Here is a 22,315-nt window from a genome sequence, read left to right on the forward strand (position 1 = left end):
CCCTGATCTAGTGGCACATATTCCAGAGACTTGTCCTTGGGTTGTAGAAGATATTCTTGTCGCAATAGCAAAGTTAAAATCTTCAAAGTGTGCAGGCCCTGACGGACTACCACCGTGCGTAATAAAAGATGAGCCGGTATTTGGGGCTAATGTATTTTTGAACATTTTTCATTCGATTTTCAAAACTAAATCGCTCCCCCTTCTTGGGTTAGTTCGATTATCATTCCTCTTCATAAAAAAGGCCCCTTGAACAATCCTCACAATTTTAGGCCAATCGCCCTTATTGATGTTGCTGCCAAGATCTTCGCTTTTCTTTTACTTAAAGAGGTGGAGAAACATATCAAAGCGAGGAACATTCTGAACAAAGTCCAGACAGGCTTTAGAAAAAACATGGGGACGCAACTGAATGCTACCATACTAGCGCATTTAATTGCCGTAGCCCATAATCCAGTACATGGACCGATCTTCATTGCCTCCCTGGACCTATCTTCTGCATTTGACTGTGTAATCCGTGGTAGACTCTGGGACAAAATGCCAAAACTCAATTTCTCCCCTGGTTTGGTGGCGCTGATTGCGCTTTTACATCACAACACGTCTTTCAGAGTACGCATTAACAATAAAGGCCTCTTGACACAAGCTATTCCGACAGCAACTGGTGTTAAACAGGGCTGCAATCTTGCAGCAGTTCTGTTTAATTTATACCTCTCTGACATTGAAGGTATTTGGGTGAAGGTATTTGGGATCCCTCTAAATCTAATGTAGTTAAGCTGGGTAAGCTTCATCTGTCTTGGCTTGTATATGCTGACGATGTGCTGTTATTTGACAGCACTCACTCGGGTCTCCAAAATAAATTAGAAGTATTCAATTCATTTTGTAGAGGAAACAACCTTACCATAAATTCTTCCAAATCAAACATTCTTGTACTTTCTTCCAAAAAAAAGTTCCGTAAGTTTCGTTGGCATTTAGATTCCAAATACCTTCAAATTGTCTCTCAGACAACTTATCTAGGGTATAACCTTGCAAATAACTCTTCTGCAGTCTTTTGGCAACAAGCCATTGCTGAAAAAGTATTTCCTTTGCAAAATCAAATGAGAATCATTTTCCGCAAATATTGTAAATTCTCCCTAGTACCTCTGCTAGAATTTTATTCCAAAAAGGTAGAGGCCATCATCTTATATGGACTTGATTTGAATCTATTAGATCTATCAATGTTCTTAAATAAATTGCAAGCCAAGTTGTGGAAAGTAACTTTATGCCTTCCGGCATATCTTCCAAATGCAATTTTACGCCATGAACTAGGCTTAAACTCTTTGGCTTCGCGCCACACCTGGCGACTCCTGAAAACTTACCTCAATATGAGTTTCCCTGTGGAAAACTCATTATATGAAGACTTCCTCACTATGTTGAGAGAATCCCATCCTAGGTCTATTGCATGTTTTCAACAGCGCATATGGATTATTTTATCTAACATCAATATTCCTGCAGAAGATTTACAAAACAAACTCAATATTGCTCACAGGTGCTTATTTTTGAACGATTGGGCGACCACTTGTCTACAAATATCGCAATCTCCCTCCTTCGCGGAATACGCGACATATAGACATGCTCAGGTACCCCTCTTGCAATACCTTATGCTCTCCCCTAGCGCTGAAACTTGCGCATTGTATATGCGTTTTCATTTAGATTTGCTACATACTAAAATGAGAATCAAACATTGGTTTAACAGGGGCATCAACTCAGACGATACCATTTGTAGATTCTGTAAAATGCCAGAATTCAATGAAACCTTAAAACACCTTTTCCTCATATGTCCAACTTTCGAAGCTGAGAGACTAAAAATTATTACTTCATTTAATTGCACCAACACTTTAAATGCAAGAGAATTAATTTGGACTTGTTGTATGTGGGGATCTTGTAATGCGATCATTTTGGCAACTGTCCGATTAGTGAAAATCATTGATGAAGCAATCACTCGGCAGGTGGAGAACTAGTGAACATGTGAAGCGTTGAGGTTTTGCTCTTTTTTCTCTCTAATGTTTTGTTTCATTTTATAAGTAAAACATGTTGATCGGTATGGTAAAAAAATGTTATTTCTGAATAGATTTGCAGTCCTATGCGCGTTACGCGCTGCTCCTTGTTCATTTTGGTAACTGTTTTTCCTGTTTGAGGAACTTTTATGAATTTATAAGTTAACCTTTGTTGTATTTGTATATACAATTGATATGTTGGATAAGCTTTGTCTTTTTTAATCTTAAGTGGAGGAAAAACACAAAAACATACTAGGATGAATGTAAAAAGTATTATATAACCATGTAAATATTTGTTTTTTTAAATGATGCACCAATAACAAAAAACAATTTTTTTCTGTATGTAAGGATGTGAAACGATGTATGTTGTAAAGAAGAGAAAAATAATTTTGTAAAGATGCGTATGCGTCAAAAAACAAAACAATTTAATAAACTTTAAAAATAAAAAAAAAGTGGAAGACCTTTCACTGGCTCAATCCCCAGAAACCTCTCAAGCTACTTAGACCATTAGACCAGTCGAAGGCCAAACAGAAGCCAGCGATGATGATAAGGGTGATCAGTTTGGCATTTACCATGACCCTTTCGTAGATCAGACGCTAGTATGGGTTCCTAGGCCCATCGTGCCAAATCCCACTCCTAGGGAACTTGACCCCCAAAATGAAAATGCTCCTTCGGAGTGTAATCCTGACCCTGTTCCCATCGCTCCTGCTACGCTGGACTTGGCAGGGGAACCATCTCCATTCATCCAATGTTAGATGGACCCTGACTCAGTACAGTGCATGCCGCTGGATTGGGGGAAACCCTAGATGAGTCCCGGCCACTCTCCTTCATTCCACTAGGTAGAGCATTCCTGTGATGGAATTAATATGCAATTCACCAGGGGTCCAGCATAAGGTTCCCATTGTCTGGTACTCACAGTTTTCCGTTCCTCCCTTAGAGGAGGTACCTGGGAGTTCAGGGTACTGTGGGAGGTGCCTCCGTTTCAGAGTACTGGAAAGCAACCGTTTGCCTCTAGATCAGAAATCATGGCTAGACAGATCTCTAGATCAGGCAAAGGCTATCCTCAGGGCTGGTGATAGTTCAAAGGGGAGATCATGTAGCCCCATGCAGGGGGGAGAAACAGAAGGAAGGAAACTCTGGCACATAATGGCATGTGGGGGGCCATTCATTCAAAAAGAAAAAAGAATGGAGTGAGCGGCGCAAGCAGAGCGCCGTTAGAAGAGTTCACATTGGAAGATGGGGCAGGCACTCCACTTAGTCCTTAGTCACTTAGTCAAACTGCTTACCTGGTTGACCCTGCCATTGCATTCACTGAGCAGTGTGGGCTTGAAGTGTGGGGCTCCCCATGAGAAGGAGGGGTCTGCCTAAAGCCACTGCCACCTCCTGGAAGTTCCTTCACCGCTGCGGCCCAACTTACCAAAAAGAGCTGGGTTTTGTATCACCTCAAACAGCTTTAACCAAAAATGTAGAAACTCTTTTAACGAGGAAGACTGTTTCTGGAAAATATCTCTGAAAACACTAATTGCTGAAAAGATGACCCGCAGATCATTAACAATTACTTCCAGGTCAAAGGGGTAAACGAGACTGATGAACATTCCATGGACTGCAGGCAGCCACCTGGCTTGGGAATGTATCACTTCCTCAGTTTCCCTCAGGTCTGGGCAGTGTTCAATAGGACATCCTCATGACTGGAGGAATGTTTTGACCCATTGCTTCTGCTGTTTTCTGTTCCTTGAATTTCTCAAGCTAATAAACCAGTTTGTTCTTTTCGGTAAATTCTGTTAACCTTTTATCGGAGGTTGTGGATAAAGAAGTGCGCCACATGTTTTAATTGTTTTAATAATGTTAGCTCCTCCTTGGCATATCCAATTTGTTTTGTGATCTCGTGTTCTCTTTCTATCAGAACGTCTTAAGCTAGGAAACGTGCTCACGCATGCGCGTTTCAACCTCCGCACATTCATGTTTTTGAGGATTGTTGGCAGCAATGATAGGGGGCGCGAGATTTCATCCAAAAATAGTTCAGCAGTCAAATACCTTCATTCAAATGTAAAAGTGAATCTTTGCAACTGTGCCCAGCTTTATAGTCGGGAACTTCGCACAATTCTGCAGGCAGAAACAAAACTCTTCACCCCCATATTAAAAACCAGGATTCATGTAGACATTTTGCAATCCCTCCTCTCCAGTCCACCCTAGAGAAATGTTTATTCCTCTATAGCTTGCTGTGTTTGCATCCTGGCAATACTGTATGGGACTATTGCATACTGCAAGGATGACCTCCAGTGCACTTCCATTTTCCCAGGAGGATAGCTCAGGGGCAACATGCTCCCCTTGGAAGCAAGCCGACACGGAGCACCACAGGTTCGATCCCCGGCTCCGCGCTTAGAAACCTCTGGGTATTAAGCGCGTTGTGAATAACCCATCATATTCATGTTTATTTTCACAACTATATTGTCTAGAAATCACCCCCAGGCTCTATGGGAGCTCTTCCCTGATGTCCCATGATGTTTCGCTTGCTGCCTCGCTTCCCTGTACCTTTCCACCCAAGGACTCGAGAGGACGTTGCTTCCATGGAATGTGTTGCCTTCCCTTACCTGAGGGAGGGAAAGGAACCACCAGAGAGGGGTGATTTCCGTCTATGAGGCCAGCTGGCTTGGTCGTTCTCCGTTAAGCGAGCAATGAGGATATTATCACTCCTCGAGCGACGGAAATTCTTCCGATGGTGGCAGGGTAAAAATGCCCACGTGGACAATTACATGTTAGGCCTGAAAAGGTCTCAACGCAACGTACAGACCAATAGAAGATGAGTATTGGAGTATTCGGGTTAAGTGTCTTCTGTAGGTGAGGGCAGTAGCAGATGCCCCCTGTGATGGAGCAAAATGTGCTGCTCAAGTGAAGGTTAGATTAAATATATCTCCTGCAAAACATGGAATGCTCCATATGTAAAGTATGGGGAGGAATTGTGCAGTTTAGATGTTAGAGCGGACATACTGCCCTAATCGGGGGAATGAAGCAACCATCCAATTGGTGGAAATGTTCAGGATTTTCCATGAGTAGACTGGCTTGGAAACTGCTAAAACTACAGGTGCACCACTTAACAATGAAGAGACAAAAAACAGCACCAAGTTTCTCAATCCTGGGGGAAGAAGTATAGCTCCGGGGCAGCGCGTTTGTCTTGGGACACAGCACAACACAGGTACGAATCCCGATCCCACACTTTGAAACCACTGGTTGGTATAAAACACATATTTAAAAGAACAGTTATAATTATAATCATGGGTATTACTCCATGAAGGTAACTGTCTCTGTTTTAAGAGCCTGAAAGCAATGGCTTTAGTACTGGTGATGCCGAGTATAGAATAACACAATCAACTTGAATCGCAATCCTTTAAATAACCCCAGCTACATAAAAAAAAACAAAGGGCTTAGATGTAAAATATGACCCTGATGTAACCTTTCCTCTCAGTTCAAAATAGTGGTCACTGGTAACAACAAATTGCACTGGCCCATACTCTTATAGTCAACTGACCCCTAAAGGCCATTTCAAGCCATGGCGCATCTAGCCTACCTCTGTATTGTCTCCATGGACCTCCCAGTCCAAGCAGTGATTCCCCCAGCAGCCATACTGTGCCCTAATAAACAAAGCACACTGAAACCTACCCTACAGGAGCTCCATAACCAGTGGTGGAGCACCAGATGGAATTCCAATCCTTCTGCGCCATGTCTAAGGATGGCTCAACATGTGTCCTGCATACCTGTGGCAAGTGACGGACACTAGAGATCATCCGCGTCCTGCAGGGGGAGTATTACTCCTATCTGCCAACCAATGTTCAAGAGCAACGCTAGGGCTACAGGACCCCCAGGCTCATGGAAGACCATATGTCAGCCATATGGCCATCATAAAGGCCTCTACCGTTCAGAAAATCCTAAAATAAAAAAATAAAAACTGTTTGTTCAATTAAGGCTCTTGGAAATAATTAAAAATACAGATTTCAGCAGTTGTATTATCTGCAGGGAGCCCCTCTTTCTGCAGGGTAGACATAACTGCCCAATTCATGGTTCATAGAAGGTTTCCCACTGATTTATAAAATACCACCTCTTAGTAACATTTGTCTGATCTTAAACCCATTGACATTCTATTGGACCCACCTATGCCTATTGACCCAGTGTTTATTTTTATCAAAGTGTCGGGAAGGGGCCACAAAGTGACATGCTCAGTTATTCATGAAATAAATTAAACACAATAAATTACATAAAGAACATGTGTTAGGAGCATATGTGATTAAAGGAAAATGCTAATGTTTGGCCCAATTCTCATACCTTTGTTGGGTGCAACTGATGGGGTGCGCTAGCGCACCCCTACACCTGTGCCCAAGAATGTTGTCCATAATTCAAAAAAGACAACTGACTGTGCACATCATTGGTAGCCTAGATGTTTGAAACAGGCACGGGGGGTTGTGCAATGTATGAGAGGATCATTTTGGACCTGTTCATTCATTTCTTGAAGTGGTGAAGCAGCGGAAAGAAACCCTGTGATCCCACCTCTATTTCTGTCCCTCAAGCAGGGATATGCCTTTGTCTTTTTTTGATATTTCACTAAGACATTTGTCACTGTGAAGCCTTCTGCCATCACTCACATGTGTGGTGGGTATGAAAGGAGGCTGACCGGTGCATCATGCGTAGTGCTACACAGCCCCCTGGGAATCCACAGACGACATTTGTGAAAAAGCTGATCCGTGCTATTCCGGAAAATTGAGCATCTTATAAAGCTCATTGGCTATGCTCAGTGTGTGTCATTATGGCCAGAGTAAACAGACATCTGAACTTGCGCCGCATAGCAAAGGAACTCACCTTTGGGCACTACGTTAAGGTGAATACGTTTGGTGACATTCACATTGTAGTCGTAGGTCTCAAAGAGGAGCGTCCGGTTCACCCGGCATATGTACTCCCCAGAATGGTTGAAGGTGACATTGGTGATGAAGATGGACATGTCCTGAAGGTCTTCCGTCTTTTTGCTTCCGTTCCACACCAGCCTGTCCTCAAAGCGTTCGTCCAGGACCTCTTCCGTCAGGTCCATGTAGCGGTAAATCTGAGGTGGACAGGAAATAAAAGTAACAGGGTTTCAGAGGAAGAAATACCAGAAGCACTGGCGTGTAATTAGTTATACGACTCTTCAAGGATCTTGAAGCTCTCATCATCATCAGCAACCAAAAACGTACATAACACAATCACAGTGCATTATCATCTATGCGTTTGAGCTATTATAAGAACCATCCAGCATTAAACTTCTAAAATTGTAAAAGTAATTTCGCATTAAAATGCTAAAGTAAGCCGCTATCATGGCCGCACACTCATTTTATATTAAAATATTCTTGCACATGCTACGAGGTTAAAAAGGACTATAAACAGTCCATACATTTGAGCATGGTACATGCCCTTGAAGTGAGATAAGATAGTGAACGATCCCATATCTTGCAAGTGCAGTACTACGTTGAGATCGCTTCCATATGGTTCCATGCGCCCCTCTCTCCAATTCCCATATCGCTCTTAAGGTGCAGATCTTTACTGTGACTTCATTTCCCATGATTCTTCTGGGCTCCTGCACCGCTCGATCTGCTCAAACGAGGGTCTGCCCCTTTCATCCCCATCTCACCACCTTTTGAAAGGGTGTTTCCTTTCTTCACTCCCCTGGTTGCTTTGACTTCCCCTCCCCACTAACCTTCCCTTTTGCCTCTGGTACTTTGTCCTTCTTCTCTCTCCACGCCACTCTTTTGCAGCCTTTCTTCCATTTCCTCCCTGCCTTGATCCTTCCCTTTCCCAACCTCTCCCCACTCCAGATTCACCATTGAGTCGACTCTGCCATTAGCAATGCGTTAAATACGCGCTCGCCAAGGGTGGTGGGGTAAATTCTGTGCTGCTAATGGCAGCATGGTGAAGACAGTAAACACGACCATGTTTTCATCTCCTACGTCAACGGCAAGCAGTTTTTGTGTCTCCAAATGTGTTGGACTACAACTCCCATAATCAACACCCAGCATATTTAATTATGAGGGATCATGTAACTCGTAGTCCAAAATATTTGAAACGCCGAATGTTGCAGACCTCTGACCTAGACAATATATTTGCATTTATAGGAAAATACTAAACATGGCTTAAACCCAATGCAGGAAATGTAATATTCTGATCCAGATCCTAAAATGTGTAACACAATACTTGAAACAGTTGTGCATTTCACAGAAATTGTGCATTTCCTCTGTTGCTAACTTCAGAAGATGAAGTGGGACAGACCAAATATATATGCAACATTTCAATACTTATGTTATGACAAAATGGATGTGTAGGGTGAGTGTCAAGAGCAGAAGGAAACATGCATTTGAATGTCTATGAAATAAGCGCCATCCCCACAACCACACGACGACAATCAACCACTTAACAGCCTTTATGGGGGGAACCAAATTAATATAATGGTGGGTCTGTGGTTTTGTGTTTAAGGCGGGGCCTTGGGTGAGCTCTTTCGAGTATGAAGTTCCAAGTCTGTTGGCAATTTTAGCAACGCGGCTAGTAAATGAGGTATAGGCGCGTGGTAGTATTTTAGCGTGTTTAGCCCTTCAGGCGTAGTGGTGGCAAATGCCTTCACTGTGTAACACTTTGGTGTATTGGTTGCCTATGTCTGCAGATGACTGTCCTTAGGGTGTATTGAGGAGGTGCCCTGGGCCAGCAAGAATACAACTGTGAGATAGACGCCACCTGCAAAAGGAAGGTTGTGAGTTAAACTACCAGCAAAAGAAGGAATAGTTGATGGACCACACAAGCACCATGAAGAGACTTTAGTAGCCCCATTGAGCAGGTACAGAACCGAATGAGAAAAACATGTCAATCAATGGCCGGCAGATAAACGTGCCTCCGCTTGGAATGAGAGGAGAAAAAAACAGGACCCTCTTGTAACTGAAAAGTAAGTCAGAAATGTGCAAATGTAAACAAAATAACAGAAACGTTATATTTCATCAGCAAAATAAAAATAAAAAACACACATGTCGATGAAATGTAAAACCGTCAAAAAGACGTGCTTGTATTAAACTCAGGGATGCACTGGGTGTGTGTGTGCAGAGTGCAAGGCGACCTTTCTTTTCTTGGATTTCAGATAGCAAGCAGGTCAGTCAGATCAGCCCATCTCAAAAAACACATACATGCATATAATGGATGCACCTACCCGGAAATGGCAAACACAGACAGAAATATATTAAAAGGTCTACCTTCCCACCCAATAAATATGGCTATACAAAACAATATTAATAGCTGTCACAGAAGCATCTCCTTGACTCTCTTTCCAGATTAAATATCCAGAAGCAGGTCTATTGGAACTCACCAAGAACACTGGCCTACGTTTACTATATTTGATCACTGCCCCTTTTTACAAACAAATGAACCCTGACTGGAAGAAAAAACATAGCAACTGCGGCATACAATTTTGGGAAATCAGTATGTGGCCAATTAAAACACATATACTGGCTTCCTTGTTCCCCGTGGAGTCAATGTTTTTCTTCATCAATGGTATAACGCTATGGCAAGGGTCCCTCATCAGTACCTTCTTTTTCCAATTTGCACCCCGCACATGCAGGCCGCTGGGAAGACTGCATGTGATTTGTGTGGCCTGCGAGGCTGCGATGAAACAAACCCTGGCTCAGAAGCGCACGGGGGAGCACATCACAGAGAGGCAGGCATGGCCCTGGAGTGAGGGTGAACGTATCTTGTCATTTATTCTTGTCATTACTGTTGTATGTCTCCGCTCACGGTGTACCTTGAGCCCCTCCCCCAGCTGACAAAGGCACCCGGACACACTCGCTGCTGATTCGGGGTCCCTGGTCGCATTGCCGCGGCCAGGAATGCCCACTTTATTTATAGTGCACGCAGCGGAGTGCAACGTCACTTTGCCGCGTGTGTGTGCCCTTGAAGGGGGAGCACCACACTCCTCCTTTTTCATAACAAAACAGAGAACAAAGTATGGCTATCTACAAACCATCAAACCACACAACACACTTCAATAACGGACCCCTTTAATCACAGCCACCCCCGTCCCGCATGTAAATTCCAGTCCACGGGGTATTCCCGCCAGTTCTGGGGTCCAAAACATAGTCATTCAGGTGGCCAGGCTTCCCCATCCCGACCTTTTGGGGATAGCTCCTGCCCGCCACCCGGATCGGGCCCTCCTCACCTGAGCTCCCCCAAGCCGGGGAGCTTGCCTGATCTACCCCATCCAGGTCAGCAAGGGCACAGCGGATGATCTTCTGGAAGACCTCAGCTGCCGATGACATACCAAAACTTTTGTAGCGATAGACGCCATGGTGCGTGGTGAATTTTGTGATGTACCGCGACTCAGGGTGCAGCACCACCTGATGGTATCTAGCTCTCAAGTCCAGTTTTGAGAAGACAGAATAGCGTAGTTGGTGGAATAGAATCGAAGAATCTGTGCGCTTTTGTTCGCTCTAAGATTTAATCTTAAATTAACAATAAGAAGTTGCGCAATGGCAGCAATCACACTAGTCCCTCCAACTCATCCACCAGGGTTGGAATATGAAAATATAAGGATTCGGAGTGTGGGACGGTGATACGTGCTCAAAACCAAATTGAATATAAGTGAGAACTAATTTCAATGCACAATCACTATCAGTTACAAAGTTGAGAAATCATCCTTAATTTAATTCAAGTTGCAAACAGCCGACACATGTTTCGACACACTGGTCGTTTTCAAGGCCTGAATCTTGGGTACAGTAGACACATTATTTAGTAGTCCTGAATGGCCAAAATTCTTCTCATAACGATAGAGTATCCATAATATATAAGCTGTCAAGATCCAGATTTTTGATTTATGCAAATTGCATCCTTGACTGGATAGCTGACCTCAACTGCAACACTACCATCCGTTCCAACACTCCATGCACTTGGACTGATCACCACCTTATTACCTTCACCATCAACAAAGGCACTCAAACACCAGGGCCTTCCTCCAATGCCCCACCCACACTCACAAGAAACAACAAAAATATCACACTAGAGAAACTCCTCCCGTTACTCCAACCCATCATCGACTTCTCACCCACCATGACCAACCCTACTGAACTAGTAGAGTTATACAACACAACTATCCTTAAGACCATAAACACCATAGCACCACTCAAGCTTCGGAAAGCCAAACCACAAGCACACCTCAATTCTTGGTTCACCCCCAAACTAAAAACACTCCGCAAATCCAAAAGACAAGCTGAATTAGCATGGAAACAGTCACCATCCACTATTAATAAGACATCTTACGCACTGGCATCGAACATCTATAAATCAGCCATCATCCAGTCTAAAAAAAACATGTACAATGAAAGAATCAGCAACGCCAAATCTAATACCAAAGAGCTCTTCAATATCCTGAGAGAACTCGAATCACCCTCCCCCACTCCAGACACTTGTAACAAAGACATCCACTGGTGCACGAGCATCCAGGAAGCACTCCTAGGCAAAATTGCCACAGTACAAGCCAAAATCCTGACAAAGAAAGAAAGCCTCACCCTCACTGATAACATCACCCCCTCTACACACACCCACACCACCCCCCAAAATGATGACAATAACCTCTTTGAGTTTTCCACCATAACCATCAAAGAGGTTGAAGAAATAATCTACTCTCTTAAACCGTCCAAATGCCAAGGCGATACCTGCCCAGCCCCAGTCATTAAAGATGCAGCCAAACAACTTGCTCCCTTCATCACTTCCCTCATCAACTCATCTTTCACCTCCAACATAGTGCCCAACAACCTCAAGGACTCCTGGGTTCTTCCTTTACTTAAGAAGCCCACCCTTGACCCTAATGTCCCCACCAACTACAGACCCATTACGACCGTACCCTTCCTACTAAAAATCCTCGACAGAGCTGCCTATCTTCAGATACAGAACCACCTTGAGAAAAATAACTTACTAGGACTCAGACAATCAGGATTCCGCCCCAAACACGGCACTGAGACCGCCCTGATTGACCTTAAGATACAGATGGACAATATTAAAGACAATGGTAAACTAGCCATCCTTCTCCTTCTTGACTTATCGGCCGCCTTCGACCTGGTCAACCACGACATCCTCTGCAAACATCTATCCTCAGCAGCCAAATTTTCAGATAACGCCAACGCATGGATCCATTCCTTCCTTAACAACAGATCCATGAGAGTCTACACACCCACAGCCTCTGCCATCCCAGCCCCAGTCACTTGCGGTGTCCCCCAGGGCTCCTGCCTCTCCCCCACTCTGTATAATGTGTTCACGAAACCCCTCTTTGACATATTGGACCGCTTGGGTGTCATCTACACCAACTACGCAGATGACACCCAAATACTGATCCCTTTAACAGGCGACTACTCCACCGACCTCACTGCTCTCAACAACATTTATTCCATTATCCAAGAATGGATGGCCAAGCATGGCCTATGCCTCAATGACGACAAGACCGAGCTTCTTCTCCTAGGTTCCCAACCCAGACTTAATAAACTCGACAAACTCTATCAAGCATTCACTATAGACGGCAATAACATCATCGTCTCTAACAGCGTCAAAACCCTAGGAATCTACCTCGACTCCTCCCTCACACTGACAAGACAGATCAATTCCATCTCATCAGCCACTGCTTACACCTGTAAACTCATCAATGCCAGCAGACCTTACCTCTCACCATCCAACTGCATCACCTTAGCCAGAGCGCTAGTCCTTTCCAAAGTTGACTACTGCAATGCGTTATACTTGGGAACCAGTCAGAAAAACATCAACAAACTACAAGTCATACAAAACAACGCCTTGCGAGCAGCCCTGAACATACCCAAACATGAACACATTTCGGACGCCAGACGCACCTGCCATTGGCTATCCATACCACAAAGAATTGAATATAAAACCATCTCACTCACACACAAATGCCTAGCTAACCAAGCACCCAGATACCTATCCGACAATCTCAATCACCACACCCCAGCGCGCCCTACCAGATCAGCTCAAACACATTGCTTAAATATCCCAAGATTTAAGCTCCAAAAAGCAGGTGGCTCCAGCTTCCCCGTGCTTGCTTCCAAACTTTGGAATTCACTTCCACTCGAGCTGAGATCAGAACCTTCCTTTCACAGATTTAGACACAACACCAAAACTTGGCTTCTATCCAAAGAAACGTAAACTGCCTAGCCCTACCTTACTAGCATGCACCAAGACTGTAAATTTGTAAATATGTAATCGGTTTGTACATTTCTGTTGTATTATTCTTGTTGTATTCATCGCAAGCGCCTGGATGCCCTAGGGCCAGGCGGCGCTATACAAATAATAAACTAAACTAAACTAAGCCAAGAATTCACAGAGACCCAAATGGTAGTTATTGGGAGTCTGTGCACGGCACAGTGTGAGAAATTCATACATTCCCCTTGAGGGAAACAGTATCTAATGTAGCTAGTCGCTGTGAGCACTTTAAATCCCAAAAATGGGAGAATTGATATATAAGCGGGACAAATCCCCAGAGCAGAGTCCACTTATATTCAATTTGGTTTTGAGCGTGTATCACCGTCCCAAACCCCAAATCCTTACAGTTTTGAGAAGAACCTGGCTCCTTGCAGTTCGGTGATGATGTCGTCTATGATAGGGTGCAAATGGCATTCCCTTTTAACGGCTGTGTTTGGAAGCCTCATGTCCACACCTGTCCGCATGGGGTCTGGTTGCTTAGGTTCCGGCAATGACAATGAGCGAGGCCTATGGTGTTGGGCCTTCCACCTTCTCAATGATGTCCAACGTGACGAGATTGTCCAACTCTTTGTCAAGCAAGTCCCGCAGATGAAATGGGACTCAGCGAATTTTGAGAGCAAGCAGTTGAATGGACTAGTCGATGTGGAGCCTCACAGGGTTACCTGCCATGCGCCCAATGCTCTCGAACAGACGGCTGTACTTCACCAGTAGCTCCTGCACATCCTCCATGTACACCGAGTAGGCAAATCTGACAATACCTAGCACCACTGCCGCTGCGTAGCTCAGCAAAGTGTTACTGCTGACAGTCATCATGTAGAAGCGGGCTTTGATCGATGCTCCTCCACGATCCACTTTGGCAAGGAATTCCCCATCCAGCAGGATGGGTTGTGCCCCACCAAATATAAAAAAAGCAAGCTTTTGGAGTCAATAGCTTTGGCGGGCATTCCATGGCGTCATAGTGTTCCAGTGCCATGACGTTCACCGAGGCCCCTGTGTGTACCAGCAATGGAACAGATGAAACATTGACCTTCACCAGGCACCTTGGCTGCCTCCTGGTCTTGGATCGCAACATGCTTACGGTGGACACGAAGAACACATTCTCCTCCTCTTCCTTGCCATCGCCCTCCTGAATCCCGCCCTAACGAACCCCCTTGGGAAAACGACAGGCAGCTGAGCCCTGCACATTTGAGCGTAATGGTCTGACGCTCCACAGCGGCCACATGATTTCCCGTGCGCAGGTAACTCTGCAGGGTGCGGGAGATCATATCCTCATTTCCTTCTTCCGACTTCCCTGGGCGCACACCCGCCTCCATTCTGGATGCTCTCACCTCCAACATTTCTTGACACCTTCCTAGCTCCAAGATGCAAGGCAGCGTGATCCCTGGCTCACGCAGCACCTCCCTGCGTAACTTGCATGACGCGCACCCTTGGATCAGTTGGTTATGGATCATTACATCTGGATTGTCCCAAGCGCATGGCAGAGCCAACCGGCGCAGCCTGCCATAGAAAGTGTCCAAAGTCTCATCATCCTTCTGGCGAGTGGGGCCCATGACAAAACGCTCATAGACAGTGTTTGCCAGTGGCAAAAATGTTTCCTGCAGAGCGGCCTTCGCGGCATCATAGGAAGCATTAGGAGGTTGCAAGGACTGGAACACCTCATGCACCGCAGGCCACGCAGAATACTTCAGCGTCGTCACCTTGCTGTCATCATCGGTCTCCTTTGTGGATCTAAAGTAGATATCAATCTGGTCAATCCACATCCTCCAGTGTGGCCCCAGACTGGAGGGGGCACCTGAGATGTCAAATTCAGGCATTGACTGGAGTGCCCCTTGATGTCTCATCCCAGGTGGTGCCACGGGCACCGGAGCCTGGGGCACCAGAGATGCCCCCGCTGCTTGATCAGCCTGCATAATGGCGAGCACAGGCACCCCACCCAAATCAGATGGGGCCGCAACTCACCATCCAGTAAATAGAGGATGTGTGGCGATATCCGTCAGGCAGAGAAGAAGTTGCCCACAAGGATGAGTGTGACAATGATCATGAGCCTCTGCTCCTGTGATCTTCAGATGACTCCTTCCACCATCAAACAACCAGCAGGCCTGTGCATCTGGCAAAGCCCCCAAATGTCCAGAAAGATGAAAAATTGGGGCACCAGGAATACACTATTACCATAAGTGCACAGGGTGGGCAGATGTTGCTGCCAAGGGACCACCTAGCCACTCCAGTGACTCCAAAAATTGAGTAGAGTAAGGCCAGGGAAACAAACAAAGGAAATTGCAGTCCTCCCCCAGCTCCTCACCTAAAAAGTGATGTAAAAACTGAAGGAAATGACTTCAAAAGCACCATATGTGCATAATCAGCTGTTCCGCTAATAGGATGTCCAAAAGTTAAGCCCAGATGGCGCACAAGCACTCTAACAAAGAGCAGCGACTATCACAAGCGTGTGATATAAAATGACGGCCAAACCGCATGGCTCTCTCTCTCTCCACGGGATTCGGAACGCTGAAGTTAAGATCAGAGCATCAAAACAAAAAAAATTACCTCCCCATCCTCACCGCCATGCCCGGGTCAAAGATTACCTGCCACGTCGCCACTGTTGTATGTCTCCACTCATAGAGTATTGTGAGCCCCTATCCCAGTTGACAAAGGCACCCGGACACACTTGCTGCTGGTTTGGGCTCCTACTTTATTTAGAGTGCACGCAGCGGAGTGCAACTTCTCTCTGCCGCGTGCGTGTGCCCTTAAAGGGGCAGAACCACAATTACCTCGTCATGTGCTCAAAGAGCATGGCAGTAAGGGAAAGGATCCCTCTCATTCGAGTGTGCAGTAGGGCTTCAGCAGGAATGTGGGAGGGAGCAGCTGCACTTCAGCGTCTTCTTTTTCTCACTCCCACTCACAGCACCATGGCGGCCTAGGCCGGCGAGTGGCTCAGAAGCGGTTTGGCTAGCACTGAGGGGATGCAGACCCTCTGGTCATCTCTCACCGCCACAGTGGCAGAGGGTATGCTCGACAGGCTTCAGTTGGGGTTAACTTTCAGTGTCAACCAGCACAAGAAGTGCAAGATTCCCGTTATCTTCTCTCTTTGCTAGGGGTTGATTGGGCAGCGTCAACGAGGTAAAGTAGTGGCACTCCTTATCAGTGGTGCGTGTCCTATCCAGGTTTCTTTCTCGTTTGTTTTGGCAGCAGAGTAGTGTGGTCTCAAAAGGCTGGGGGTCTGCTGTGTAAGGGCCCAAGAAGTGGGCACACCCCATCTTTCTTTTCCTTTGAAGTGTGGGTGTCCTTGGAATAACAGAAGCGTGGCTACTACACTGACTTCAGTGAGATGTGGGCAGCTTTTTGGGGTCACAGGAGCGAGGTGTGTAAGCGAGGTGTTTAAAGGCCAATGCCAGAGTAGGAAGCCTCCCGTTAGACGGGCCATGTTGTGAGGTCCCTTCTATCTTCCGCACTCCCCTGAGGAAACCCACAAAATTCGTTAATAGCATCGGTGCCCACACAGAAGTTGGTTAATGCAGTGTTGGAGTGCCCAGGTGTCCCCTAAGAAGGGGATGAACCAAGGGCATCCATTTATTTTCTTGGCCCTTAAGAGAGGCACTATTGGCACAAAATTAAGCCCTGTATGTTATTTCTTTCTCTCAAAAGGCATAATTCCATTAGTACAAATGCAACCAGATAAAACTGTCCATTTGTACAGATAACAAAATGCAGTGAAAGCACAATGACATGACCACCCAACTGTATACCCCCTTATGTGTTATAATAAAGAATTGTTTTCCTAAACTGTGTGTTTGTGTTTGTACTTGTTAATGTGAGTGTGCATCTCTATGACCAAAAGCCTTAGCCTTAGTTGACAATTTTAACAACATAAGTCCCAGGGACATCATTTCACCAAAATGCCAGGGTATTGGAATCAGCATCACCCGACCCTTGACATCTGATGCCATCACAGGAAGTGACATCATTTGACACAAGCCTGAGGTGACATCACGGGAAGCGATGGAACACAACCTTTCACTCCTTGACAAAACAGGAAGTGGCATCACATAGCATTGTTTCTAAGTACAATAAAAAACATATTGTTACGATATCACTGTAATGTGATATACATTTCATACAAGAATGGATCACCATATGTATCGTTAATATCAGTGTGTATTGGCACATATTTCCAAATTTCTGTGAATGCAAGCAGACGTCTAAGGCCAAATGATCACGATGTCTTATCATATGGCACTTACACTTAAGCGATTTATATACAACAAATATACATACAATATCACCCAACCTGTGTTGGTACTCATTTATTAACCTTAGAAGGATGTAAGGCTGAGTTGGCCTTGCTGGTATTCGAACCTGCAACCTGCAGATCACACACACATCACAGCAGCAGAGTGCTGTGGTCTTAAAATGCTGGGGTATGCTGTGTAAGGGCCCAAGAAGTGGGCACACACCATCTTTCTTTTCCTTTGAAGTGGCGGTGTCCTTTGAATAAAAGAAGTGTAGCTACTACACTGACTGCGGTGAGATGTGGGCAGCTTGTTTAGGGTCACAGGAGAGGGGTGTGTAAAGGCCAAGGCCAGAGCGGGAAGCCTCCCATTTGATGGGCCATGTTGTGAGGTCCCTTCTCTCTTCTGCCTCCCCCGAGGAAACCCACAAAAATCGTTTATAGCATCGGTGCCCACACAGGAGTTGGTAAATGCGGTGTGGAGTGTCCAGGTGTCCCCTAAGCAGGTGATGTACCAAGTGCATCCATTTATAGTCCTGTGCCCTAAGCGAGGCACTATTGGAACAAAATTGAGCCCTGCTTGTTATTTTTTATCTCAAAGGGCATAATACCATTAATACAAATGTAACTAGATAAAACTCTCCATTTGTACAGATAACAAAATGCAGTTAAAGCACAATGACATTTCTCCCCCATGTTATACCCCCTTATGCGTTATAATAAAGAATTGTTTTCCTAAACTGTGTGTTTGTGTGTTTCCACTGAGCTATTTTACCGGCTAGAGCTATTTTACCGGCTATAGTAAAATGAGCAATTACATGTCTGAATGTTCTCAAAGTCAAAAATCAAATTACACTCTGTAGTGCATACCATTAATCTGGTAACTGAGATTTAGCAACAGGTAAATTCATCTGCTGCTCTAGTGCAAAGGTGGCCACGTGTCAAGCTTGCATGGATCTATTTTTCATGCTTCAAAGGCTCTCAAAATACATATCATCAGGAGGGTTCATAACTGTGTATTAAAGAATTTATAGTAGCGCAGGGAAAGAAGCACACTCACACGGCATCCTGTACTCTGGGCACTCGTTACCTCATGCATTCAAACACTCATCCTGAACAGAATGCCATGGAGATAGGAAAGATAGACACATTACAACAAAGCATTAATTGTAGTACAATGAAATCAGGGGCCACTTGATGTGCTATGGTCAAACATGTCTACACTGTACACAATCCTTTAGGCACAAGGATTTTGTCAAGTGACCGAGGACACATAAATGGAATGTTTTGTGATGATGGTAACAGAGACAACAGCAGAAAAACACATGCTAGAACTGCAACTTGTGAAAGGCAAAATACATAGATCGAAATGGATGCTTAGTCTACTCTAAATGCTTTTGGGAAGTTTTTGTCTGCATTGTGAATTTGAGGTGTTTAAGAATTGACTAAATCAGTGACTTAATCCGTGCAGTGTGCCTGAAATAAACCTTTAATGAGTCCAACAATTAATGCATAGAATTCCAGAACGACAAATTATTTGCCATTGCTATTCTTTCTTATTTAGGGGCACTGCTCTAAGTGTTACACTTGTGGAAACCCCTGTCTTTTTTGTTTTTTCTAAGAGGCTTGAACAAGAAAACCAGCCACTCCAGAAACAAAGACCCACATGGAGCTGGCCACAGCCCAGGAGCTTCCATTATTATTATTTTTTTTTTAATTTTGTTTAGATGTAGCAAGGAAGACCACAGGGGTAGCAAGGAAGGCCTCGGGGTCACCTGGCTACCCCCAAATTACATCCCTACTAGGTCCTGACAAATGTTTTTAGGGATATGCAAAGCTCCTGTATGTGCAAACTAAGATCTGAGCGTAGTCCAGCGTAGTCAGAATACTGACGACGCAGAACAACTGATTAGTTCTTAGATTGAAGGATTTTGAATGAGGGGAAGGTTTTCCAGCACTGAATATGCCCTTGGGTTATGATTTCCTGGCCGTTTACATTACAGTGATGTTATGAAGTGTGGGTTCATTATGCCACCCCAACCTCAGCTTCCTAAGCGGGATGTTTTTAAGTCAGCAGTTGGATCATGGTTGGATTTTGGGTTAGTCATTATTTCTTGAATCATGATTGACAAGCAACCAGCTCCCTACGTAGGAGGTCCAAAATGTACTATGTTGTGAGAAAGGTAAATTAACAACAAGGCCCTGTTCTTACATTCCTTGATATTTGGAATATATTGGAAAAAACAGGGGCTACCAAACAGATAAAACAGATAAAAGTTACTTAGATCTGGGGAATGTTTCCCCTTGAAGGGTAATATGGATATCATGGCAAAGTGAAATAGCTGCTTTAATTTGACAGGCCAGTGAAGAGGCTGGAAATCTCCCCATTGCTATATGAAGGCTTGACAAATAACCTAGTGGTCACCTTGGATTGGTTTGTAGACATTGACTTTTTTGATATGCAGAAAGGACAAACAAATCAACGTATTATATGTTCACTGTTGAATTTTCATGTGCATGTGTATATATTGTGATTGTATTGTTGAATTTACATTTGTATGTACATTTTTAAATTGTTCAGGGTAAAACCCTCAATCAGCTGAATGTAAAAAAGTATCTTTTTTATATTTGTTAATTGTGCAAATTATACGAATGTAGATAATTTTTCACAGAAACGTTGCCCCTCAGTAATTCCTATATCCTAGCATCCATGCCGGATTGGCTGATATTCTGATATGGGAATAGAATATTTGTGTGAAAGTATCAAAGAATATAAAGCAAGAATCTGTCACACAGACATCACATGTCATGCTGAGCTACGAATAGTATCATTTGATTCAACTGAGTGAGAGCAATTTGCAAAACTAATTAGTAACTTAATCACATGGCCGGAACATACTGTTTAAGGAAATCACAAATGTTTAATATAAAACCCCCCAAGACGACATCACATCAAATGGGAGGAATACTGTGTTTAGAATTTACTCCCATTAGACAGTCCTCCCCATTAATATGCCCAATGAGTACAAAGGGGTTCGTTCGGGGGGTTGTGTGATGTCACGTTTTGAACACTGTCCAATGTCATAGAATGACCAATCAAAATAGAGAAATGGTACGCACCTCAACAGTGAATGGTTTCTAATCTATAAAAATCCAAACCCATAGATTGAACAGTACTCACTCACTCACTGATGGGGTCACTGACAGACTGACTGGGAGAAGGAGATAGAAAGAAGGATTGGCAACAACAGGAAGGAGGATAGAATGGTTGTGGAGGGAAGCTGACTTGTCTTGCTGACTGAAGTTCACCTGATACTAGAATGGTAGACTTAAACCAATCCTTGACAGGATATATCCACTGTCTGTGAGACAGACAGGAGAAATTCCTATGTAAGCATAATGCCGAGTGGAAATATAATTCAATAGTTCTTAGCTACATCTATCCATACGACAGTTAAAGCTAATATTATTGTGTCGACAATCGGGAGATATTGTTGCAGTTCATTCAATGTATAATTACCTCTGCTGCTCTAATTGTTTGCATTTCTGTTTTGGTTGTGTTCATTCTTCTTCCTTATATGGAGTGATATGTGTTGTGATTTACCTTTTCCCCATCCTCTATGCTTAGTATGTATGTGAATTCATGAATGCCTAGAAGTGGCATGTTGTGTGAGTGCTCTCTGATGGATGTTCCTTGAATGACAGTTGGTGAGAGGCTGGCTCAGAGAGAGGGTGGCCGGTGAAGGGTTACCTATGCACCAGAGTCTTGTAACTTGTAAATGAATCTATCCATCTTGTGACTTAATTAAACAAGTTTCCTTTTGTACATGGGACACAGAGTACACAAGAACTTTGCAGCACGGACCAGGAGCTTAGAAAGCTGCACGTACCAGGTCAAATCAAAGAAGCAGATGGAATAGGGGAGAGGAATGCATCCGCAGAGGTCCAAAGAAGCAGGAAGCTTCCCTGAGAGGAGGACATGGTCTTGCAGGGAGCAGAGACCGTCGAAGCTCACAAGACCCACCGTCGGGCTGCTGGAGAGGCTCCTGGAAACCCGGAGAAGGCTACGGACAGATGTAGAGGTCATGGAAGACCCTGGTAGACCCAAAGGCAACTGGGGAGCAACCGTCAAGACCCTGCAGGTATTGGGGTGGCCAAGCCTGAGATTGGAGACACCCAGAGAACACAAGAAGTCTTGAAGAGCAAGACAGCAGAACATTTATGGATGCACAGCAGCACGGTAAAGGGGTTTGAGGACCCTCGTTAGGAGAGCACATCCCAAGACACAATAAAAAGCAGGACAGACTTTACACTGGCGACAGTGTTCCCAGGCCTTGGCAGGAGAGTACACCAAGGCAATGGCACAGAGAGGACTGTGGAAAAAAGCTATGTGAGGAGGGACTGTGTCGGACATTGGGAGGTGCACCCCTGATAGTGGTCTAAAGAAACACAAACACTGCATGCAGGATTGAATACCGTACTTGGCAGGAGAGTGGATCAAGGAGGGGTACTGACCAGGAATCTGCTCACAGTTGTCTAGAACCCCAACAGAACTGGAAGAGGAATCAAGGTTGTTCATCTTTGTCACAGTACCTGGACATCGGGTCTACTCACAGGAGTCTGGGACCCCAAAATAACTTGGAAGAAGAATCCAGGTAGTTGTTTGTCATTGAAGTACCAGGAATCTGGTTCTGCTCACAGGCGTCTAGGACCACAACAGAACTTGGAAAAGGTATCCATGTGGATCTTCTTTGTCACAGTACCTGGAAGTCGGGTCTGCTCACAAGGGTCTGGGACCCCAGCAGAAATTGGA

General features: G+C 44.6%; 1 protein-coding gene across 1 annotated transcript in view; it reads right to left on the minus strand.

Annotated features, from left to right (window-relative positions):
- Positions 1–22,315, minus strand: part of SCN1B (sodium voltage-gated channel beta subunit 1) — a 609,798-nt gene that overhangs the window by 193,750 nt on the left and 393,733 nt on the right. The window contains exon 3 of the mRNA XM_069604933.1: positions 6,876–7,113. Coding sequence (XP_069461034.1) covers positions 6,876–7,113 — 238 coding nt within the window. The remainder of the gene's footprint in view (positions 1–6,875; positions 7,114–22,315) is intronic.

Source organism: Ambystoma mexicanum, chromosome 1p (assembly GCF_040938575.1).
Source record: "Ambystoma mexicanum isolate Mex_15411 chromosome 1p, UKY_AmexF1_1, whole genome shotgun sequence".
Lineage (NCBI taxonomy): Eukaryota > Metazoa > Chordata > Amphibia > Caudata > Ambystomatidae > Ambystoma > Ambystoma mexicanum.